The sequence below is a fragment of the Hyperolius riggenbachi genome, chromosome 9 (genome assembly GCF_040937935.1).
Source record: "Hyperolius riggenbachi isolate aHypRig1 chromosome 9, aHypRig1.pri, whole genome shotgun sequence".
Classification (NCBI taxonomy): Eukaryota; Metazoa; Chordata; class Amphibia; order Anura; family Hyperoliidae; genus Hyperolius; species Hyperolius riggenbachi.
The window spans coordinates 73,850,057-73,874,845 of NC_090654.1; the positions used below are offsets into that span (position 1 = coordinate 73,850,057).

Below are 24,789 nucleotides of genomic sequence, written 5' to 3' on the forward strand. Positions count from 1 at the left end.
CTGTAAAGCAGATGAGAGGGAGTGTGGATGGCTGGAGATGATTGTTTTTGTTTAGATTTCCCATTGAATTGTTTAGTTATAGCCAGCTATACTGCTCAGCCTGCAGATCATGAAATTCTCCATGAGTGAGCACACTGTATGACCCCTTAGCCACTTTATCCTTATATGTAATGCTGTCGTCTCCGATTTGATCTCCAGAACGGATGGTTATATAGTATGCGAGGAGCACAAAGACATCTTACTGACAGCCTGGGAGAATGAACAGGTGGAGATAGAGCGTAAACAGAAAGAGGTGAGTCAAAGAACAGTCTTCCTACCATGGTAATATAAAATAACATCTGGAGAGATAATGCAGAGTTATCATCAAAGCTCTGGAGTTGGTACAAAAATTATCCGACTCCAGGTAACCAAAATTACTCCGACTCCCTAGTCTATCACTTACCAGGGCTGTAGAGTTGGTGAAAAAATCTTCCAACTCTGACTCCTCAGTTTATGAAACCGACTCCAACTCCAGGTACCCAGATTAGCTCCGACTCAGACTCCGTTTCAGACTGCACAGCCCTAGTTACTCCTGCAGTAAGATTTCTGATGACGCCTGGTCTTCCTCATCTGTAATCTACGGGATTCTTCTGCTCCCCAGCAGTGACAAAGAAGCATCCAGTGAGATCTAAGGGTCTACACATGACACCCCTTCCAGTAATCAAACAATGGCAAACAATAATCTGGTCTCTTCTCCAAGAGGTCCTCTATGCCATGCCCCTTCCAGTTGGGGAAGCTTTGGTGAGGGCAGCTTTGTTTAATGGCTCTGTTAGATCAGTCGCTTCATGGTTTGGGGAGGGGTGTGATTTAGAGGGAGAAAAAAAAAAGACCAAGGCCTATTAGAAATTTCAGATGGAGGGAAAGAATTTGCTTTCACCCTATAGATTTTTTTTTTTTTTTTTTAACCAGAGATATGCCTCCTGTGTTTGCTTGCTTGCTGCCAGGCTGTAAGAATTGAGTGCCGTCTGCTTTGCTGGCAGAGAAGGCCAGTTAGCCCTGACGTAACAGTACAGTTAGAGCAAAGCTGTTGGTGAAAATATCCTTTGCAATAAGTTTGGATACCGTAACAAATGATGGGTTTCCTTTTGTGTTGTAGAAGCGGGAGAAGCGAGCTTTGGGGAACTGGAAGTTGCTGGTGAAGGGACTTCTGATCCGTGAGAGGTTAAAAGCTCGCTATGGCAAGAAGGTGAGATGATTACTGCCAATAAATATCTGCTCAAAGGGGGAACTACAGGAATGTTTGTGTTATTTAAAGTGAAACTTGAAGTGAAGATAAACAATTGTATCTTTTCCCCTACTCTTAAAAATGACTTTTAGATATGCCACAGTTTTATGTTTAAAAATGTAAAGTTTATTTATTTTTGTCTTGGTTCAATGACACAGTCTGTCCTGTGTCTCAGAGTGTTAAAATATGTGCTATTGTCCTTTTTAGCTTTCCTGTGCTCTTAGAAGCCCAGTTCTCTGCCAGGAAAGTATTTTATGGTTGTAATTCCTTATCAGTGAGGGACGCTATAGTCTGAATGGAGAAAAACTTGTCACTTACATAGAGTATTAACTCTTCTGGACAGGACAAAAAAAAAAAAAAAGCACAGCATATTTATTTGTGTGCTAGGCACTGCACATACACGTCTATCTCATCATGTCACTTATAGGAAACCTAAGATGGGATAAATTGGGTGGGGCTTACTCCAGGCCTATGAGGTGCAAGGGCTCCCTCGCTCCATTCACTTGATATGCCCCCACTGTAATCTGGCCGGTCGCACGCACACGACTGGCCCGATTACTGGGAGAGATATTGAGTGAACGGAGAGGAGAGGGAGGCAGCCCACACACCTCCTGGGGCTGGAGAGAGCCCAGGTAAGTATAAATACACCTAATTATCCCATCTCAGGTACACTTTAAGATTCCCTTTAAAGTGAAACTCCAGTTTTGATCAATGAGAAAGCCTTTTAGTTCAGCTCTATATAGTGCTAGAATAAGCGGGAGATGTGGTTTTAATTTTCTTCACTTGTTTTTGACTATGTAAAATAGAACCATTCCATAGTGTTCCTAACAGACATTTTAGATGAATCAAGGCTGCTGCCAGTCACTTAAAGAGAACCCGAGGTGGGTTTGAAGAATATTATCTGCATACAGAGGATGGATCTGCCTATACAGCCCAGCCTCTGTTGCTATCCCAAACCCCCTTAAGGTCCCCCTGCACTCTGCAATCCCTCATAAATCACAGCCACGCTGCTGACAAACAGCTTGTCAGAGCTGGCTGTGTTTATCTCTATAGTGTCAGTCTGCTGCTCTCCCCGCCTCCTGCAGAACTCCAGTCCCCGCCTGCATCCCTTCCCTCCCTGCTGATTGGAGGGAAGGGACGGGGGCAGGGACCGGAGCTATGCAGGAGGGGCGGGGGAGCAGCTGAGACTGACACTACAGATGTAAACACAGCCTCACAGCACGGCTGTGATTTATGAGGGATTGCAGAGTGCAGGGGGACCTTAGTGGGGTTTGGGATAGTAACAGAGGCTGTATAGGCAGATCCAGCCTCTGTATGCAGATAACATTCTTTAAACACACCTCGGGTTCTCTTTAAAGCCCAGCCATACGCTCGCGTTGCTTGGCAACATAGGTAGTGGGTTACAAAAATTCTCAGCACCTCTGTCGCTATGTAGTTACATAGAATGGGAAAGGTCTGCATTGTGCACAAAGTGCATGCAGCAGTGCGTGGTCAGACCATAACTGTGCCCAACAGACACTCCTGAGCAAGGTAAGTGTACCCAGGTCCTTAGTTTATGTGTGGCCTATGAACAGAAAAGCCTGGTTACCTGTGGCCACCTTAATTATCAGGCAATAATTAACTTGTGTACATGGCTTTAATGTACAAACTGGCCTGCAACTCAGCCAACTGCTAGGGGGAACACATTTCAATAAGTGGGGTTAGGACACAAAAGAGAAGACAATGCTTTTTAAAGGGTACCTAAATAAAACAAAAGTGCCCAGTTTAGCTTGCCTGGAGCTTTTTCCAGCCCCCTGCAGTCCTTCAGGTGTCCTGCAGTCATTCCGCTCTGCCCCTCCAAAAGCTGGCTGACCGCGACAGTCACAGGCTACTCAGTCACGCTCCCATTACTGGGAGTGTTCTGAGCATACTTTAGGTTTCCCTTTAAAAGATTGGGTGGACAGGGAACCACTTTCCATCTCATTGGCCTAGCAGTCATGCTGTAAATTCCTATGACTGACTTATGCTGGACTCCAGATTCAAAAGACCAGGGCCCATATGCAATTAAGTTTTTCACCTGATTTATCTCCTAGGAGATAATTTTCATCTTCCCTGTAAACTAAATTTTCAGCATTTTGCAATTGAAAAAGTACCCAAACGTTGGTGAAAAAGTACTATCAAATCTATTTTGAGTATTTTCTTGCTCGTTGGCAACTTAAAAGGCATTTTATGATAAGGTGTAAAAATATCACCTAGGTGAAAAGTCAGGAGAAAAAGTGAATTGCATATGGCCCCAAGTCTCTCTCTTTCGCCCCCACCCCCCTCGCCTCTCATAGGGCTAAATGCTGGGGAGTGAAGTTTGGAAGGCGTGGCCCTCCCAAGAGTAGCTCATTCATTGGGGGATCTACAAGAAGATGCAGCAGGCATGTGACCACCACTGGAATGGGAATTTGATACCTCCCAGGCTCTCGTCTTCTCTTACTCTGAACTCCATTATTTCATTCTCTCATTGCAGGATGCAGATAATTCACACTCTGCATTGGGGGAAGGAGGATTCTCATCTGATGAGGAGGAAGCGGCAGCAGCGACTGAGACACCAGCTCAAGACACGACCGTCTCCTGGCCTCAGAACAGGCAGGCTGAGGAACGGACGGGGAAAGCCAAGCAGAAAAGCAGGAGGGAAAAGAAGGGGGAGGAAAAGAACTTGTTCCCGTTTGAGAAAATCTGATGTTATCAATGCTTTTTGTCCAGACAGGACACTGGGAGACTACACGTCTTAAGGCAGACCCCCCTGGCACCTGTGGCAAGTGAAGAAATCCAGGATGACCAAGACCTAGGGATGGTCAATGAGCTGCAAACCATTCCTAGATGCAGATTTTATGCAAATTTGTGCAGCTTAAAAGTGGGCCAATCAAACACAAAAGCGCTTGATGTGGGTGGTCCAATTCCAAGCTGTATAAATGTGCATAAAATTTGCATTAAGTAAGTTTTGTTAGCATCTCATTGACCATTCCTTTCAAAAACTAAGTCTATTCCATTTCATACAACTGACATGAGTAGAATGCTATTAATACTTTTCAATGGATGTAAAGATAGTTTTGTGTGTACAAAAAAAAAAAAAAAAAAAATCCACACTTTTTTTCACCATAATAAAACCATATTTGTAGAAGTTTGGAAATGTTTGACAGAAATCAGACACAGATATGGGGTACTCATGTGGGAGAAATTCATGTAGAACTGACCAGTCATGTGCCCATGCAGGAAGTGAGTTACTGTATGATCACACTGCTCCATTCATTCCTATGAAGGGGGCAAAGAACCAGCATATATAAGGCGGAGCTAGTATGTTTGAGGCTAGCCATCGTGAAAGTCCATAGGTAACCGTCCTCCTCACAGCAACATCTAGAACTTGACCTATTTTAACTGGCTGAATAGTGTGGGTGTATTAGTACTACAAGCTATCTGAAATTCAGCAGTTAAAGAGGGTGCCTTAGGCTGCTTTCACAGTGAGACGTTACAGGCGCATGTTAGTGCAGCTTGTAACGCTGCCCACCGCACAGCAATGAAAAAATCAATGGGCTGTTCATTGTGCCCATGGTCAGAATCAGAATCAAGTTTATTTCGCCAAGCATGACTGGGTCATGCCCGGAATTGGGTTGGGCACAGACAGAGAACTCAGCAGCAAAAACAAAAGCAAGAAGACAATGAGAAGGCAACAAGTACACATCTAACATCAACCATAACATCTAACAACAACGACAGCAGCAGCAACCAATGGATGACGTATTACAGTGAAGAAGCAATAGTACAGTGGTAGATGTAGCTTAAACAAGGGAGGCACTCATTTGGGGCAATGGTGGCTGGAAAGCAGGGCACATCAAACACATATGGTATAACTACCGGCCTGAGGAGGGGAGCCAGTGAATGGTATTCAAGAGTTCAACGGCAGCAGGGAAGAAGGAGTTCATGTGCCTAGCTGTCTTGGTGGAAATGGACCGTAGCCTTCTGCCGGATGGGAGCACGTTTTAGTATCGGTGGCCTGGGTGTGAGCGGTCATTTGCAATCATTTGTGCTCTGGAACGCAGTCTGGAGTTGTAGAGGAGGTCAAGCGAGGGGAGTGGTTTCCCAATGATTCTCTCCGCTGACCTGATGACCCTCTGAAGCTTGTATTTGTCTCTGTTTGAGGAACCAGCATACCACACCAGAATGGAGGTGCAGATGACGGATTCTATAGTGGCAGAGTAGAAGTTTGACATAAGCTCCTGTTCCATTCCAAATTTCCTCAGTTGACGAAGGAAGAAGAGTCTTTGTTGGGCCTTCCTCTGTGTGGTGCTCGTGTGAGTCTTCCAGCCCAGGTCACTGGAGATTTGAATTCCCAGGAGGCGGACACTAGATACCTTTCCAACCTCTGTGCCGTCAATGAAGATTGTGGGGTGGGGGCCTGCTTCCTGAAGTCAATAACCATCTCAACGGTTTTGGTTGTGTTGAGGACCAGCTTGTTTTCCTTGCACCATCGACAAATGCTATCGACTTGTTGACGATAGTCATGCTCATCATTTTTGGTCACAAGACCAATGATGGTGGTGTCGTCAGCAAATTTGACGACCTTGACTGAGTCTGCTGTGGATCTGCAGTTGTTGGTGTAGACGGAAAACAGAATTGGGGACAGGACGCAGCCCTGTGAGGCACCTGTGTTGGTAGACCTTGCTTGGGAGGAAATCTTGCCCAGCTTGACGACTTGTGATCTGTTGGTCAAGAAGTCTGTGAGCCAGTTGTAGGGTCGAGTGGACGTCAAGTGCCTCCAGGTTGTTCTGGAGGATGCAAGGGCAGATTGTATTAAATGCTAAGCTGAAGTTGAGAAGGAGGATTCCGGCGTATGAGTCAGGTTTATCCAGGTGATCACTGATAAGCGCTAGGCAGATGTTGATGGCATCGTCAGTGGACCTGTTTGCTCTGTACGCGAACTGGAACGGGTCTAGTCGGGGTAGCGTGGAGTTCTTGAGTTCAGATAGGACTGCCTTTTCTAAGGTCTTCATGATGACTGAGGTGAGGGCCACAGGCCTGTAGTTATTCAGGTCGGATATGCCTTGCTTTTTGGGGACAGGGATGATTGTGGACCTCTTGAAGCATTTGGGGACTCTGCCCTCCTGTAGGGACTTGGCATAGATGGAGGAGAGTATGTGCAGAGTTACAGAGTAACGCTGCACGTTCGTTTGAAGTGCAGCATACTGTGCGTTCTAGCGGCTTAAGCCACGTTAGACTGTATGCACATGCTCAGTATGGGTTTTTTTTTATTTCAGGGGCGGAGAGGAGGCGGGGAGAGACCGCTACATAGCCAGGCACATGGCTACTTGACATTCACTGCACTTGCAGTGTTTGCTTCTTGGAGCGGCCGCTGATTGGCTGGCGGGACCACGTGATGCGGAGAGCTCCGCTCACGTGGTCTCCGCAGCGCCTCCGACAGAGCAGGCGCACCGAGAGTAGAGATGGGAAGTCCGGATCTTTTCAATGATTCGAATCGGATCATTCAAAAAGATCCGAATCTCAAATCATTTTACTAGGGAAGCATTCGGGGGAAATGACTAGCAGGACAGGACTTTCCCTGCAGTAGACAGAGAACGAGAGGGGATGGACACAGAAGGGGAGATGGTGAACAGAGAAGGGAGGAGGTGAACGAAGAGGGGTGAGCAGAGAGCAGAAATGTTTTTTGCACACATTACCCACACGTTGCAATCATATGCTTTAAATATATTTCACCTATATGTTCATCTGTATAATTTGAATGCAAACGTCTCACAGTGAAAGAAAGCATTCCCCAATGTGTCCTTTTCTCACCTCCAACACTCATCATAAATTTAGGGAGAAGTTAAGTGCAGCTGTTTAGAGCTAAGTGCAGGAGGATCATATTGCACTGCAATCACAGTGCCTGCCCTGTCATTCTAGCCCAGCACGCTGTCTGCAAAGTTACTGAGCTGTGCTTCTGAGCCAAAACTTTCCCATTTGTTCACTATGCACAACTAGGGAACAGACAGCCTAAAATGAGCAGCACATTACAGCCAGTATGTGTGCTCTACACATATCTGGCAGTGGCACCCATGTCCCCTCTCTCATCTACCTGTCCCTGCAAGGCTGGCTCCCCTCCAACTGAGCGATCCATCTCTGCTCCCAGGACCCCGATGCCCGCTGAGAGTGGGGTGTGCCGCTCCTGGCTCCACCCCCTTTGTGAACCGAATCGTTGATCCGGATGATTCAACTCACATAAGATTTGTATCAAAGATCCGAATCATTCATGATCCGGACAACACTAACCAAGAGCTGCTTGTAACGTGGCTCTTGGTAGCGTCCTGCTCCAACACCACCAGGTGTTGCGTTAGGGGCACGTTATGTGCTCTATAACATCCCCTAAACGCAACGTCTTGGTGAGAGAGCAGCCTTAACCACCAATCAGGTTAGTGGAATTTCCCTATGGACTTTATCACTGGTTTACCTCAACCGTAGTAGTGCCCACAAGACTATGATCTGAAAGTTTCAGGGACCTTGAAACCACATCCTGAAGGGGATTCCACAAATGCATAGTTTCCTTTGAATTCTCCCCAGAAATCTCATAGGAGGTATAATTATGTTGGCGGTGGGGAGGAGGGTTAGAACAATTCCGCAGTATGTAATCAAAATCCATTTTTAATCATGTTATAGTGGACATGTGACGTCGGAACCTGTGGGAAAAGAATAGGCATGCTGGGTAGCCAAGGCATCTTCAAGGACTAGAACATATTCACCTGAGCAGCTTTATTGTCCTGTCTGCTCCTGACATCCATTCACCAGTGTGCTACTAATGTGTCCCTCACACTGCCAGGCTGTGAATCAGTTGCACCCTCTGTGACAATCCAGATCATGGGTGTGGCACTGTGAAGGGCAGTGGCATGGTGGTAGTTTAGAAAGGGGGGGGGGCTTTTTTTTACAGACTCAGCACTCCTGGACCAGGAGGCAAATTATTTGAGGTATGCTTTTAATTCCTAGTTCTTGGTTTGTTTTTAACCTGTAAGTAGAATAGTAAGAGCCCGTTTCCACTACAGCGAATCTGCATGCGGTTTCTGCATGCAGATTCGCATAAGCAATAGAAGTGGATGAGCCTGTTTCCACTTGTGCGGGATTCTGTGCGGTTTGTCGTGCAGAAAAAAATCTGCACGGCAGACCCATCAGAATTCGCACACCACACTCGCGATTCGTCGGTAATGTAACTAAATAGAAAAACTGCAAGCCTTTTAGTCTTTCGGTTTTCCATGCGTTTTCGCGTGCGTTTACTCTTAAAAACCCATGTCAATGCATGCCGGCATTGACATGGTTAAAATTGCATAGCACAAACCGCGAGTGATTCCGCATGAAAAAACGCATACAAACGCTAACGAAACCGCACCCACATGTGGATTCATTAGCGCGATTTTCACCAAAAAATCATGCCACAGCAGTGGAAACAGGCCCTAAGTGGTGGTACATGTTCAGAGCCTATGGGCAAACACCTCTAACCTTGCCCACCCATATGTGCTTTGCTTCTAACAATCTGCATTGTAAAAGGGAGAGCAAGGCGGAGAGGACTATAGATGGCAGCACTTGCCACAATGGTGGGCTGGAGCTGTACTTACTAGCAGTAATGTGGGGAAAACCCGTAGGAACCTTGGCACCTACATGCCTGATTGGAAAGGTGATCTTGCATAGAGCCTGAATCCACAGTTCTGGGTGACCTTTAACATTATCCGATGTGCTGTATCTAGTAAGAAAAAATATTGTACTCACGGCTCATGTTATACACGGGGTCTACTTGTCATCTATCTCATTTCAGATCTGTCTAGTATAATTCTAAATTGCAGAAAATCTAGGCCGCTACTACGGTAGGCTCTGCCTGCATTCCACTCACTTCTACAACTAAACCAACAGCTGGCCAGCTGAGGCAGGAGGGATGTCAGGGTTGCAGATTTTCCTGGAGGGTTCTACTGACCTTCCCCACTTACCAGTTGGATTAGTATTAACAATAATAATTTAGGTCACTAATCAAGTGATGTACAATTCCAAGCTACTGTGCTGTTCTTCATGTGTAATGATAGCATGTCTAAAAATTAAAGACAGAAAAAAAAAACACATACACAGAGTTGGTAGAAAAGCCTTATATTTGGACAGAAATCACAACAAACTTCAAGCGTTTTATACATAATGACCTACCATGTGTCCCCCCCCCCCCCCAGTGATGTGACACACAGATTGCTGGAGGGACTCGCACACTGCAGAGCTCTGGGCTTCTTTCCACAACCTTTACTGTGGGGCAGTCCTGCTCACTTTAGTTACAATGGAAGATTAGAAATACAAAAATTTGGAAAAAGGATAATGGGGATGGTCAATAAGATGCAAATTTCGAGTTAATGCAGTGTTATGCAGCTTGAACATGAAGCAATCAAATTTTGCTGAGAAAATTTTGATTGGTCCATTTTCAAGCTGCATAAATTTGCATGTAAAATTTGCATTTATTTGTGATGGCGCCAATACTACAGTACTCTGACATTGCAAAAAGGTCCCAAGTAAGCTGATGGCACCTCTTCTTCAGTACTTCACCACTAACCCCCAATACAACAGTTTCTTGCCAAAAGTAAACACTACCAACCACATATTATAAAGTTGTCAATTTTTCTAGGCTCAAAAAGTGCATTCTGGAACAGCAGTATCTCCAACTGTAAAAACCTCAGATTTACATATGCTTATTGGCCTTTAGGCTGGATTCTCACTGTGCATTGCAGAACGCACCATGCTATGGCAATACATCTTAAAGAAAGAAAAAACTATTAAAAAACTGCGACTGCAGAAAAATGCTGTGGCAGTATTCAAGAGGGAGCATGTCTAATCCTGTCTTTTCTGTAACAGAGTCAATTTCTAAAGATGTATTCACGTTACTCTACTATAAATTCTGGGGAATGTGCTGACGGCGTGGAATTTTTTTTTTTTTTACACTTCAAGTCCACTTTAAGGGTTAGTGAATATAAATGTTTGAGTCCAGTTAGCTTTCCGAGGTAACCTGAACAAGGGTCTGTGTACACCTAACACCCCCACACTTTTAGGCCTCTTTCAGAGTGCGACGTTAAAGTCGCACATTAAAACAACACGTAACGCAGAATAACTCACAGCAATGAAAAATGAATGGCCTGTTCACAGTGCAGACGTTGCATTGGTGTCTTAACGCTGCATGTTAACTGAAAATGCTGTGCGTTATACACGTTTTTTAGCTGCGTTAGACTGTTTGCACATGCTCAATAAGACTTGGCGACATACTCTTCATTGCCTGTGTTTTCTACTGTATATGCTGTATGCGTTGGTAACGCTGCATTGCAACTTTTTGGCCACGTGGCATGTTAGTTTAACGCTGCATCAAACCGCAACGTCCTAATGTGAAAGTAGCCTCAAGTACAAGCGATTTGAAAAGCTCTTACTAATGCAATGGTATGGGGGATTTTTATAAAATCACATTGCTTAAGTGAGATCACACCCATAGCATTACATTAGCAAGAGCGTTTAATATCACAAGCGCTTAGAAAAAGCTCTTGCAGTGTGAACCAGCCAGAAGTCTTGGGGAACTAAAATTTAGATAAACAAAAGAATTTCATGTGCAAAATAAAAAAGGTTTAAATATTTAAAACCCATGAGAATGCAGCAGTTTTTGTAGTGAAAATGACTCCTATTGCTAGGAGCGGAACACATGCAGCCTGCTCATTCTGATTTTGCTTCTCTACAATACACAGACTGTACCTAAAATGGGTAAGAATGGGCGAGTTTTAGGAGTAATACAAAAGTGCAACTGAACAAAAAAGGCTTGTGGATCGGAGGTAAAAGGCTACTAGCATAAGTCGTCTTTGGCAACAGAGGAGCAATAACATGAAAAAATCCAGCTCAGTATAAAAAAAGAAATGGTGCATTAAAACGCATATCTGTACACTAGCGATGGTCAAGTAGATGCAAATAACTCAAAGTTGATGCAAATTTATGCCAATGTTTATGCAGCTTAATTAAACCAATCAAATCCTGCTGATGTAAAATTAGACTGGTTCATTTACATCTACTTGACCATCATCACTACTGTGTGATGCCATCACAGAAACATGCTGTGGGCCCAGAAGATTCACAACTGCACACTTGACAAATGAAAAAGTGCACGCAAGTGTACGTTCCTTCTCCACCATGCTGAGTATACGATCAGAATGGGGCTCAAGTAGCCCAAACGCATGCTATAAGTGGCCATTGCAGATCTTTGCAGAAAGCTATGAACCATCTGGCTTCCGGACAGACCCTGACCTGAAACAAGGCTGCAGACAGCGAGGGACTGTGCCATAATTACAGTAAGGAATTGTAGGTCAGTGTCATAAGTTGCTAGGTCTGCAATGGCAGCTTTCATAGCAATCTAAGTGTACAGTTCCTTTAACACTATGTAAAACCTTTAAAAAGGGCACGTCTGGAAATGTATTCTTTGCATTTTATTTATGTTTAGCAGGTAAAAAAAAATTCAAAACCTGAACAAGGTAAATTTAATACAAATCAAGAAGAACAGAATATATAACCGTGAACCGAAACAAGTACTTGTTTCACAGGCCAAATATGCTTCCCGCTGCAATACAATCGGCCTCCTCTCCTCTCTGGATTCAGTTGCATCCTTGTCATATGTTATAGATAGCATGCTATCTGCCATGCCCCATGCAATGGATACAATGGAACTACTGAGAACAGGGGAGACTTGCCATGGAAAGAGACAACGGATCCAATGTCATTGTCCATGCCACACAGACATAGTGTGCACCCTGCCTTACTAATGCACAGGAAGTACATGTGACCTGTTGTAAAACCTGATCTCTGCTAACAGGAAATAACCAGCAGGATATGTATGGATAGCAGCAAAGAAGCAACGAGCACAGCTGCACAAAGGATTTTTGCATTTTGAAAAGTAATGGTATGCCACTATACATTCCCTTTAAAATCAGATCTGCCAGAGGCATGGAGGCTGCCATCTTTACCTGCTACTAAAATGCTCATTCCCTGGCTGTAATAATGCCCTGGCTTCAGTGCTTTTTGATTTAAGGGCTGGTTCACACGGATGCCTGATGGTGTTTACCGCCAAGCGTTTGGGACTCGTTGGCTAAACGCTCCCATTTAACTGTATGGGAGCGTTTAGCATCGCGCGATTACTGTCGATTGCGCAGACGCGGTGTACCGTTCCCGATTTAACAAGTCGTTTCAGTCCGGCCCTAGAAGCCACATGTGACGTCCAGGGTTGGCTAGCCGCCGCGGCTTCATGTCCCCTAGAGGGGACAAGAAACGCAGATCGCGACGGGAAGCCAACGACCGCCGTACCGCCACTCCCAACAGTGACGTCACAGGACGACGCTGCTTCCCGGCCGCCCCAACTCGTCTGCTGTCCGTGTGAACCAGCCCTTACACCCCTGGAACAATTATGCAGACATGTTAAAGGAATGCCAGGACACCTGGATTTTTATTGCAGCCATGAAACTTGACGCTAAAGGACCTCGCGGGCTACGGGGGACTGGAGGAACCCCCAGGTAAGTTCAAATTCCATTTTTATTCTCTGTTCAGGGTCCTTTTAAAGTCAAGACATCAAAGTCCTAAGACAGATGTACTTCAAGTGGTTAACATGCACACACACAACATGAATATCCTTAATATAAAAATATATTGCATAGTGATACAAAATACCTTATTGCAATAAATCAACCCAGATTTAGCAGTCTGGGAAGAGTGCCAACAGGAAGCACTATTATCTTCAAGCAAAACAGTGATAACCAAACTGCTCCTATTGGTGCTTCTTGGATGGTACGCGGGATCGGGCGAGGAATATGATGCCAATCGCTACTGCACTCAGGAGCAGCGCCAGCAAAGGTCGGTAGAAGAACCATCCAGCAGCGATAGTCAGCAGGGAAAGGGAAGAGGATAAACAAAGTGCAAAGAGTTTGAGGCCGAGATTGACGAGATCACGGACAATGGGAAACCAGTCCACTGTGGAGGAAATGGACAAAACCTTCAGTGACCAGCTGAGTGATAATAAATACAAATTAAATATGCATACAGACGACTTACCCAGTGTGTGGAAAATCTTCATCATTAGGCCAATGCCAACGAACATCATAAACCAACCAGAACCACGCAGCATCCAGGTCTTCATGGAGTTACTCTGATGTTCTGCATGGAAGATCTCCTGCAACAGCCAAACCAACCCATCAGACAGCTATGTGAAGCAGTACAGGACTACCTAATGGTGAACAGGGGCTTCCTGTACGCTTACAGTATGTTGTGTTTACAGATTCCCTCACTGCAGAATCTGCACCTTCCTGATGCTATGGTGATTAGAATAGATAGATAGATAGATAGATGTGAAAAACTATTTGCCCCCTTCCTGATTTCTTATTCTTTTGCATGTTTGTCACACTTAAATGTTTCTGCTCATCAAAAACCGTTAACTATTAGTCAAAGATAACATAATTGAACACAAAATGCAGGTTTTAAATGATAGTTTTTATTATTTAGTAAGAAAATAAACTCAAAACCTGCATGGCCCTGTGTGAAAAAGAAATTGCCCCCTGAACCTAATAACTGGTTGGGCCACCCTTAGCAGCAATAACTGCAATCAAGCGTTTGCGATAACTTGCAACAAGTCTTTTACAGCGCTCTGGAGGAATTTTGGGCCACTCATCTTTGCAGAATTGTTGTAATTCAGCTTTGAGGGTTTTCTAGCATGAACCGCCTTTTTAAGGACATGCCACAACATCTCAATAGGATTCAGGTCAGGACTTTGACTAGGCCACTCCAAAGTCTTCATTCTGTTTTTCTTCAGCTTCAGCCATTCAGAGGTGCATTTGCTGGTGTGTTTTGGGTCATTGTCCTGCTGCAGCACCCAAGATTGCTTCAGCTTGAGTTGACGAACAGATGGCCGGACATTCTCCTTCAGGATTTTTTGGTAGACAGTAGAATTCATGGTTCCATCTATCACAGCAAGCCTTCCAGGTCCTGAAGCAGCAAAACAACCCCAGACCATCACACTACCACCACCATATTTTACTGTTGGTATGATGTTCTTTTGCTGAAATGCTGTGTTACTTCTGCGCCAGATGTAACGGGGCACACACCTTCCAAAAAGTTCAACTTTTGTCTCGTTGGTCCACAAGGTATTTTCCCAAAAGTATTGGCAATCATTGAGATGTTTTTTAGCAAAATTTAGATGAGCCTTAATGTTCTTTTTGCTTAAAAGTGGTTTGCGCCTTGGATATCTGCCATGCAGACGGTTTTTGCCCAATCTCTTTCTTATGGTGGAGTAGTGATCACTGACCTTAATTGAGGCAAGTGAGGTCTGCAGTTCTTTAGATGTTGTCCTGGGGTCTTTTGTGGCCTCTCGGATGAGTTTTCTCTGCGCTCTTGGGGTAATTTTTGTCGGCCGGCCACTCCTGGGAAGGTTCATCACTGTTCCATGTTTTTGCCATTTGTGGATAATGGCTCTCGCTGTGGTTCGCTGGAGTCCCAAAGCTTTAGAAATGGCTTTATAACCTTTACTAGACAGATAGATCTCAATTACTTTTGTTCTCATTTGTTCCTGAATTTCTTTGGATCTTGGCGTGATGTCTAGCTTTTGAGGTGCTTTTTGTCTACTTCTCTGTGTCAGCTCCTATTTAAGTGATTTTTTGATTGAAACAGGTGTGGCAGTAATCAGGCCTGGGGGTGACTACAGAAATTGAACTCAGGTGTGATAAATCACAGTTAAAGGGACTCCGAGCAGTGCAGAAACTATGGAAAGATGCATATCATCTTAAAGCTCTCTTTCTCCTCTTTCCGATGATATATAAACCGCTGCCCTACCCCTTTTAGTTTTTGCTATGTTCGCGATTGAAATTGCCGCGGCCGCGATTTTAATCGCGAAAATAAAGAAAACTAAAAGGCGTAGGGCAACGATTTAGGTGTCGCCAGAAAGAGGAGAAAGAGAGCTTTAAAATGATATTCATCTTTCCATAGTTATTTGTATTACACAGAACGACTTTTTCTGCTGAATGGAGCTGCTGACACTGGGGAAAGTGTCGTCCTGTGTAATACAAGTAACTATGGAAAGATGGATATCATTTTAAAGCTCTCTTTCTCCTCTTTCTGGCGACACCTAAATCGTCGCTCTACGCCTTTTAGTTTTCTTTATTTTCGCGATTGAAATTGTGGCCGCAGCAATTTCAATCGCGAAACTAGCGAAAACTAAAAGGCGTAGGTTGGCGGTTTATATATCATTGGAAAGAGGAGAAAGAGAGCTTTAAAATGATATGCATCTTTCCATAGTTTCTGCACTGCTCGGAGTCCCTTTAAGTTATTTTTTAACTAGGGGGGGCAATCACTTTTTCACACAGGGCCATGTAGATCTGGAGTTTTTTTTCTCACTAAATAATAAAAACCATCATTTAAAAACTGCATTTTGTGTTCAATTATGTTATCTTTGACTAATAGTTAACGGTTTTTGATGAGCAGAAACAATTAAGTGTGACAAACATGCAAAAGAATAAGAAATCAGGAAAGGGGGGGGGGGGGGGGGGGGAGAGAGAGAGAGAAGGGCCACAGCACACAAAAAAAGACTTGAAGTGGAACTGCAAGGTCAAAGAAAAAAAAAAAGTCGTGGGCATGAGCACAGGATGCTGGAGCTGTGACATACCGATCCTCCATTCCCCTGCCGTGGCTAACTTCTCTTCTCGTAGTGGAAGCCGACTTCTAAGTCTACCTCCACTGCACCCTGGCCACACGTATCCTCGTACGCGTTCCCTGGGCCAGGTGCGCCTGCACAGTACGCTCCTGGCGACAGACACGTGAACGAGGATGTGCGTGGCCAGGCCTGCACAGGCGCGAAGTGAAAGTGAGCCGCAGCGGGGGAAACAGGATCATTTGGTAGCTTCGTGGGCACAGATCAGCTGCAGGGGGCTGGCAGAAGACCCAGGTAAGTGAAACTCTTATTTTTTTATTAGACCTTTCAGTTCACAAGGAGAAGTGGGGAGAGCTCAAGCACCCACTTGTACTAAAATATCCTGAAAAATGTCAACCACTGGAGTTCTAGCATTAACCGATTAGGTATCTGTAAGGTATGGTATGGTGGGGACAATGACAAGGATAATTCTAGGCCTCGAATTTCAGACATTTCCCCCCCCCCCCCTTCCCTTCCAGAACCTGTATGTGCCAGCCCCCCTCTTTGTACTTGGCAAAATAAACGATTCTGATATGCACGTTACCTTACAAACATTATCACAAGTAGTATGTATTCAGGTGTGTATGTATATCTGGAGTTGACCAATGGTAATAATACCCATTAATACTTGTCAGAAACTGAAGGATTATGGGATCAGGACTGACCTCAGAGGTGTGGCTGCCCAGGTACAGCAGTTCCAGCTGGTCTCCAGACTTGGTCTTGTATGGGGCCAGCTCCACCCCTCGTTGCCGCGCAATAACACTCACCTAATGGAGGAATAATTAACATCAGCAGAATCTGAAAAGAACATTTCTCTAAAGGGAACAAGCTTGCTTTATTTATACTGTACTTTAGGTTTAGTTGCTATATTTTTTACCAGGAGTACATGAAATACTAAAAATGACAATGTTTTAATACCAACTTCTGGTAATTCTGACAAATTTACTATTAAGAAAATGACAGTACTATGCAACAGAAGTCAAGGTGACCATACATCTACCGATTTTGTGGCCCAATAATTTTATTCGGGTTGAAATCAGTGAAATGCATTGATCAGACATGTTGGAAAGATCTTGGTCGTAAGCGCTTGATCACGTGCATGGTGGAAACGGCAGTAAATATTGCGACGAAAGCCACCTGCCTAGCCGTACCCATGTGTAATTGCTCCCCCCTGGTGCCCCTTTAGTATAAAATGTCACCTGCCCTGCAGACATGAGTCCTGGCCTCCTCTGTCGTCACCTCTGTGTGACACCAGGTGCATGTGTGATGCCATATGCACCATGTGGTACAACCCCGCCACACAGTGGTGGTGGTGATGGAGGAAGAGGCTGGGAGTTGCGGCAGTGCATCCAGTCGCGGGTACTTCCGGTTGTCTTCTGAAAGTCTGGATGCGGCTTCCTATTAGCGCCAAGGGGAATGGGATGCCTGCTGAGAGAATCTGCAGCATGCATCTGATTCTTTTTCCAGGTTGCATCACATTGCGAATTAAAATTTGCATTCAGTGGAAACTACTCCATTGACTTGCTTTGGTTTCAGTTCGGATGCCATGTAAACCCATCATTGCATCGTATCGCGGCCAGTGGAAACGGGCCCTTAGGCTATGTTTGCACTGGCCACTGAGAACAACAACTGATATGTTTTAAGTTGTTCTGCGCGTTCTCTCTCAGTTGCTGTGCATTGTCATTTGCTTTTATATGTACTGGATCCACAACAGACACAAAATCTTTTTGCAGGCAATGCGTTGTGAAAAAGGTCAGAGTTACAACGCACATACATGTAAAATGACCCATAGGGAAACATGCAAGATTTAGGGGCCATATCCACTATGCCCTAATATGGGCTGAATCTGCAGCTTTTCCCTGCATGCAAGCTGCACAGGGAAACGCTGCCCATCTACTGTATTTCATGTCCTGCCTCCAGATCACACTTCAGTGCGAATCTGGACATCATGCTGCAGATTTCTGCAGCACACAGTCACCATAACCCTGCATGGCACGGCTTAGCGATTCGGGCTGCAGCTATGCAGCAGAATGGGAGCTGCGGCTGAATCGGCAACGGCCGCGGCTCTCAGTGGATATAGGCCCTCATTCACATGCGCTGTCCATCAGTTGTCCGCTGTGTTACAACTTACAGAAACTGATTCAGTGTAATCTAGCCATTTATCAGTAGGAAAAAAGTAATTTATACAAAGCACTATACTCACCAGAATCCAATGCTAGAGGGGACTGGCTAGCTTGATGACACCTTGGGCCACTCCACTTGCTAGTAGAAAAAAATGGGGTGTCTGACAGACCAACCGTGCGCCCTCCCACAATCCATGTACCCATCATCAGGCTCCACTGCAGGAGGGAAGGTGAATGGCGGCATTAATCACCCCCCCCCCTCCCCCATTAAGAACTGAGAGGGTAGATGAGTGGCAGCATGGACCAGGCTACTTCCCAGGTGGCACTGCAGGAGGCGATAGGGCAAATATTCCTTAAAGTTCACCTGAATGAAAGATTCATTACACACAACTGAAGTAGTTCAAGCCTTTTATTGTTTTTCTTATTGATGATTTTGGCATACAGCTCATGAAAACCAAAATTTCCTAAAGTCAACCTTCAAAATAATTATGTTCAGTTATGCACTCAATACTTGGTCGGGAAACCTTTTGCAGAAATGACTGCTTCAATGCGGCGTGGCATGGAGGCAATCAGCCTGTGGCACTGCTCAGATGTTATGGAGGCCCAGGATGCTTCGATAGCGGCCTTAAGCTCATCAAGAGTGTTGGGTCTTGAGTCTCTCAACTTTCTCTTCACAATATAAGCTTTTCAGCAGATGGAAGCATGAACCCACTTTTGAACCATAAACAGCGGCAGATGCGCCTGACCTCGGCTACAGAGAAGCAGCACTGGACTGTTGCTCAGTGGTCCAAAGTACTTTTTTTGGGTGAATGCAACTTTTACATGTCCTTCGGAAATCAAGGTGCCAGAGTCTGGAGGAAGACTGGGGAGAGGGAAATGCCAAAATGCCTGAAGTCCAGTGTCAAGTAACCACAGTCAGTGATGGTCTGGGGTGCCATGTCAGCTGCTGGTGTTGGTCCACTGTGTTTTATCAAGGGCAGGGTCAATGCAGCTAGCTATCAGGAGATTTTGGAGCACTTCATGCTTCCATCTGCTGAAAAGCTTTATGGAGATGAAGATTTCATTTTTCAGCACGACCTGGCACCTGCTCATAGTGCCAAAACCACTGGTAAATGGTTTACTGACCATGGTATTACTATGCTCAATTGGCCTGCCAACTCTCCTGACCTGAACCCCATAGAGAATCTGTGGGATATTGTGAAGAGAAAGTTGAGGGACGCAAGACCCAACACTCTGGATGAGCTTAAGACCGCTATCGAAGCATCCTGGGCCTCCATAACACCTGAGCAGTGCCACAGGCTGATTGCCTCCATGCCACGCCGCATTGAAGCAGTCATTTCTGCAAAAGGATTCCCGACCAAGTATTGAGTGCATAACAGAACATAATTATTTGAAGGTTGACTTTTTTTGTTTTAAAAACACTTTTCTTTTATTGGTCGGATGAAATGTGCTAATTTTTTGAGATCGGAAATTTGGGTTTTCATGAGCTCCATGTCAAAATCATCTATAAGAAAAACAATGAAAGGCTTGAACTACTTCAGTTGTGTGTAATGAATCGAAAATATATGAAAGTCTAATGTTTATCAGTACATTACAGAAAATAATGAACTTTATCACAATATGCTAATTTTTTGAGAAGATCCTGTATAAATAAATTATTGCATCATTCAGGGGAACTTTAAGGAATATTTGCCCTATCGCCACCTGCAGTGGATGCTATATACCGTACCTGAAAATAAAAAATATGATACTTTTTTCTTTGCTACTAATGGTCTATTAATCATCCCTACTACACAACCAATTCATTATGAGGTTTTGTTTTTTTTCACTTCAGTGTCACTTTAAACAATACCAGTTGCCTGGCAGTCCTGCTGATCTTCGTTGCATCAGTAGTGACAGAATCAAACACCTGAGACAAGCATGCAGTAAACCCAGTGAAACTTCAGTCAGAAACACTTGATCTGCATGCTTGTTCAAGGTGTATGTCTTAAGCTACGTACACACATACGACAACGATCGTTCGTTGTGAACGACGAACAAACTTTTAATTGACGAAAGTGTCATATCATCGCAGCTAGTTATGATGCTGGGATCATATGCAGAACACAGAAGCCATATTTTCCCATTTTTTCTGCCTGTGTCACATGTGTATGTCTGCTAAAAGGAAGCTGTTACCTGGAGTTACTAGCTTGGGGCAAGGAAATGGCTCATTAGGCCACTAGCCAGTCACCTTTGATCTGCTGTCTCAGGTGGGATTGCCTGTGAAACTATGTTTGCATTAAGTTCCTGGGGTAGCAAGGAACTGCTAATTAGCAGCCACTTGAGGAAGAATAGGCTGGTCTGAATGGCTTTTGAACTCTGTAGACAGTCCATTGTCCCAATATACAAAGCAAGACTACCAGGGTCTGGGGACAGTGGAAGCTAACACAGGAAAGTTTGAAATTTACATATGACCGCCTACTGGAAGTGGGTGAAGGGTTTCGAAGTCCTTTTTATACAATTTTTACCTGTGGAAATTAGAGCTATGGAAGGGTTTTGAAATCTCTGAAAGATCAAAAACTAACACAGGAAAGCTTTGAAGTTTGCATATCACAGAAAGGATATGACCAGATGTCACAATCTGGGAAATTGCGTTAGTTTTGGGGACGGAACATTAAATGCCCAAGGCTACCAAGGGGACTATATAACTCAGCCTGGGACATTCACAGATCATCTTCTCTTGGAGGTAGCGCATAGCTAGGGATGATCCCGAGCGAATCGGAAACAGCGTTCTCCCGCCAACCACGTTCTAACCTACGCTGGTAATGTTTTTATTTCCCTTTTATTTTTGCAACTTGTCTTGTTGTGTATCCTTGTAACTTTTATACTTAGTTTTTGTAAATCTTTTGTATATATTATTTTCTGCATTGTTCCACTTTTTCCTGGAATATGAAATCGTTATTTAATAAGTTTGACTTCTGCTGCACTAAACTAACGCTCATAGCCTAGAAGGAGAGACTGCAGTGTAACTTGCATTACAAGTTCCGTGCCTGATTGTGCCTTACTACTGTACGATTGAATAGTGTGTGTGTGTGCATGGCGTTCCCGTATTCGGCCTAAAGCACAAAGCTGACCTGAATATGGAACCGTGGATTGCATGCAGATCACTCGACAGCAGAGTGGAAGTGTCTAGCGGCAGCTAGTGGTGGCAGTGAGAAGTGTTCTGAGGGGTCACAGCCTTGTTTTAGCTTGAATAAGGCTGCTCCCCGCTTGATCTGGTCAAGCCCGCAGTCGGGAACCGTATACGCAGGCGTGCCGCAGGGCCGGGTTCCTGACAGAAAGAACGACCTAAGTAAAGTTAGTTTTTAAAGTTGTGTAACGATCTGATCGTTAGAACGAATGTTACATCACGTAAAGCAACTATTGCACTTGCGCATAAAAATGAAAAGTTCCATGGAGAAATAACGAAATGCGCATGTCAAACCTAGTACGAACGACCTTTCCAACGATGTACTACTTTTGCAAACGATCGTCGTTGGAAAAAATCCGCCAAGCTAGATCGTTCGTTTTTTAACGATCTAGCTCGTCCGTCGTTAGCCGTAATGGTCGTTGGCTGCTTTTTTTTTTTTAAACGATCGTCGTTTGAAATGATCGGGGAACGATCGTTTCAAACTACTATAGTCGCATGTGTGTACGCACCTTTAAAGTATTAAAGGCATTTTGCTTGACTTCTATTGATACATTAAATGGCATTTTATTGATTTTCTCATTATGTCACTGTTTGAAGACAACAATGTATGAGAAATTTGTGTAAAAAACTGTGTGATTGTTTAAAAGTCCAATCAGAATTACTTGACTGCTGGAATTTGTCCCATTAAAGCAGATATCTGGGAGAAAATAAATATTCACCTTGTTATTGCACTGTTGAGAGACTCAGTAAATAGCTTTACACAAGTTAGATATACTGTATCTTTAGTAACAGAAGTATATAATACATAAAGAAAGAGCTCATCTTACCGTGTCTACCGTGCCTAAAGAGTTTCCCATAGAAGCTCCGGCGTACCAGAAAGATATCCGCAGGTCCCCCACCTGAAATGACAATACAGGTAGATGTATGGACTAGAGAAGTGCGGCGGTGAAGAGGTCGGCTATCCCTGCAGGTGCTGCTGGAGAGGTAAGAGCCGCAGCTACAGCTACAAGGACACAGTATTAAGCCCAATCTACACGATAGGATTCTTTGTACGATTTGTTTACGATTCTACTTACGATCCGATTAAATCCGACATGTCCGATCAGGATTCGATTCAATTCGATTTGCCATTGCAAAACAATGGCAAATCTAATTGAATCCTGATCAGACATGTCGGAATTTAATAGGATCGTAAATAGAATCATAATCAAATTGTACAAAGAATCCTATCGTGTAGATGGGGCTTTAGAAACACAAAGGGACATTATTAGAAACACATGGAGGTAGTGGGGACATGGGGGAGAGAGGCGGGGAGAGAGGCGGGGACACGGGGGAGATAGCGAGGCAGGAGGATGGATGCACAGGACAGAGCGGGCACATAGGCAAGAAATCCCTGACGTGGCGACGGGTCGCGGTTCATATAAGCAGTCGTTCAGAAGTCGGGGATTTCTTGCCTTTGCCATATAAGACGCAGGGGCCCATATGCAATTAACTTTTTCTCCTGAGTTATCTCCTATGAGATCACTTTCGTATTCTCTTTAAAATACATTTTAAGCATTATACAATTGAAAAACTACATAAAAGTAAGTGGAAAAAAAGTACTAATCAGGTATTTTCTTGCTTGTTGGTGGTTTAAAAAGCATTTTATAGCGAGGTGTGAAAATATTACCTAGGAGAAACTAGGAGAAACTATACGGCGGAAACTACGATAATAATTTTTCCACCGTCTCTGATCACCGCTCTGCCAGAAAATCAGAGTTAGTACCTGCTAACGCTGTTTTGAACAATCCTTCAGGGCAAGGTGAGACGTTGCCCCACCCAAACGCAGGAACAAGCAGCACTTCCCCTATAAAACAATCACATGGTTAGTCCACCCTCAGTGCTTTTAACCCAAGTACCCGACAGGTGAACATCCACTAACCCACATACGTGCTACTATAGGACATAGACAATAAACACCCGGGTGGGATCGTTGCCCTGAAGGATTGTTCAAAACAGCGTTAGCAGGTACTAACTCTGATTTTTTCCCACAATCCTTCAGGGCAAGGTGAGACGATTAACAAGTAATACAACCTCAGGGTGGGACCACCGCTTGGAGAATTTTTCTTCCAAACGCCTGATCATGAGCTGAAATTGCATCAATTCGGTAATGTCGAATAAAGGTCGAAAAACTTGACCACGTGGCTGCCTTGCAGATCTGTTCTGGTGAAGCCCCTGTATTATTGGCCCATGATGCCGCCACTGCTCTAGTCGAATGAGCTTTGAATGAAGCCGGAGCTTCTAATTGCATTGCCTTATATGCTTCAACAATAGCCAACTTTATCCAATTAGCAATAGAGGAATTTGATGCCCTCTGACCTATTGTTTTCCCTGAAAACAACGTAAACAAAGAATCTGTCTTTCTAATCTCAGACGTCTTTTTTAGATATTCCATAACACATCTTCTAACATCCAGAGTGTGAAAATTTTTCTCTTACTCACAACCTGCATTGACACAAAAAGTAGGAAGCACAATTTCCTGAGATCTATGAAACTTGGACATAACCTTTGGGCAAAATTTAGGATCAGTTTGTAGTACAATTCTGTCTTGGAAATCCTGAAAATATGGATTCTTTACAGATAACGCTTGAATTTCGCTAATTCTCCTGGCTGAAGTGATTGCCACTAAAAACACTGTTTTCAATGTGAGCAATCTAAAGGAGCAATGTTCTAAAGGTTCAAACGGTTCTTTACATAAACCTTTGAGCACAATAGATAGATCCCATGGGGACACATAAGGTCTAAAGATCGGAGACTTCCTAGACAGGGCCTTGAAAAACCTTATAATTAAAGGTGAGGAAGACAAAGGCAACCCAGAAAACGCAGAAAGTGCTGCAACTTGTACTTTCAGTGTACTTATTGAGATACTCTTATCCCAGCCTTCCTGAAGAAACTCCAGAACCGCTGGGATTGACAAGCTATTAAACTTTGAATTTTCCAGCCAAGAATGAAATGTTTTCCAGTATTTCATATATATTTTTCTTGTCACCAGTTTGCGACTACTAATCAAAGTAGAAGCCACTTTGTCTGACACCCCCAATCCTCTAAGTAACCTTAGTTCAGGATCCACACTGCTAGACTCAGATAATCTGGGTGAGGATGCCATAGCGGACCCTGATACAGTAGATCTGACCTGATTGGGAGTATCCAAGGCTCCTCTACTACCAATGATTTCAGAGTTGCAAACCAACTTCTCCTTGGCCAGAAGGGAGCAATCAATATTAAATTTCCTTCTGCACTTTCTCCACTTGCTGATTACTGCTGGAATCAAATTCAATGGAGGGAAAGCGTACAGCAGTGGAAACTCCCAGTTCTGGTTGAATGCATTTACTGCTAAACAATTGTCTCTCGGGTTCAGTGAAAAGTACTTCTGAACCTGCGCATTTTCTTCCATGGCTAAGAGATCTACGTCTGGAAGACCCCATTTCGCCACAATCTCTGCAAACACCTCCTTGTTGAGAGACCACTCTGA

General features: G+C 44.1%; 2 protein-coding genes across 6 annotated transcripts in view; one reads left to right on the top strand and one right to left on the bottom strand.

Annotated features, from left to right (window-relative positions):
• Window positions 1-8,166, top strand: part of XPC (XPC complex subunit, DNA damage recognition and repair factor) — a 50,192-nt gene extending 42,026 nt beyond the window's left edge. Inside the window, exons 14-16 of one of the 3 annotated variants that reach the window (XM_068253064.1) lie at window positions 199-292; window positions 1,136-1,225; window positions 3,759-8,166. In XM_068253064.1, coding sequence (XP_068109165.1) covers window positions 199-292; window positions 1,136-1,225; window positions 3,759-3,971 — 397 coding nt within the window. In that variant the 3' untranslated portion in view covers window positions 3,972-8,166. Of the gene's footprint in view, window positions 1-198; window positions 293-1,135; window positions 1,226-3,758 lie in introns of those variants that run through there. The other 2 variants (XM_068253066.1, XM_068253065.1) reach the window with 2 other exon arrangements.
• A 1,221-nt stretch (window positions 8,167-9,387) lies between these two features.
• The window catches only part of TMEM43 (transmembrane protein 43), a 44,299-nt gene continuing 28,897 nt past the window's right edge, over window positions 9,388-24,789 (bottom strand). For all 3 annotated transcript variants that reach the window (XM_068253067.1, XM_068253069.1, XM_068253068.1), the window contains exons 9-12: window positions 22,106-22,177; window positions 16,652-16,753; window positions 13,364-13,481; window positions 9,388-13,282 (exon numbers count right to left, since the gene is read on the bottom strand). In XM_068253067.1, the coding sequence (XP_068109168.1) occupies window positions 13,080-13,282; window positions 13,364-13,481; window positions 16,652-16,753; window positions 22,106-22,177 (495 nt within the window). In that variant the 3' untranslated portion in view covers window positions 9,388-13,079. The remainder of the gene's footprint in view (window positions 13,283-13,363; window positions 13,482-16,651; window positions 16,754-22,105; window positions 22,178-24,789) is intronic.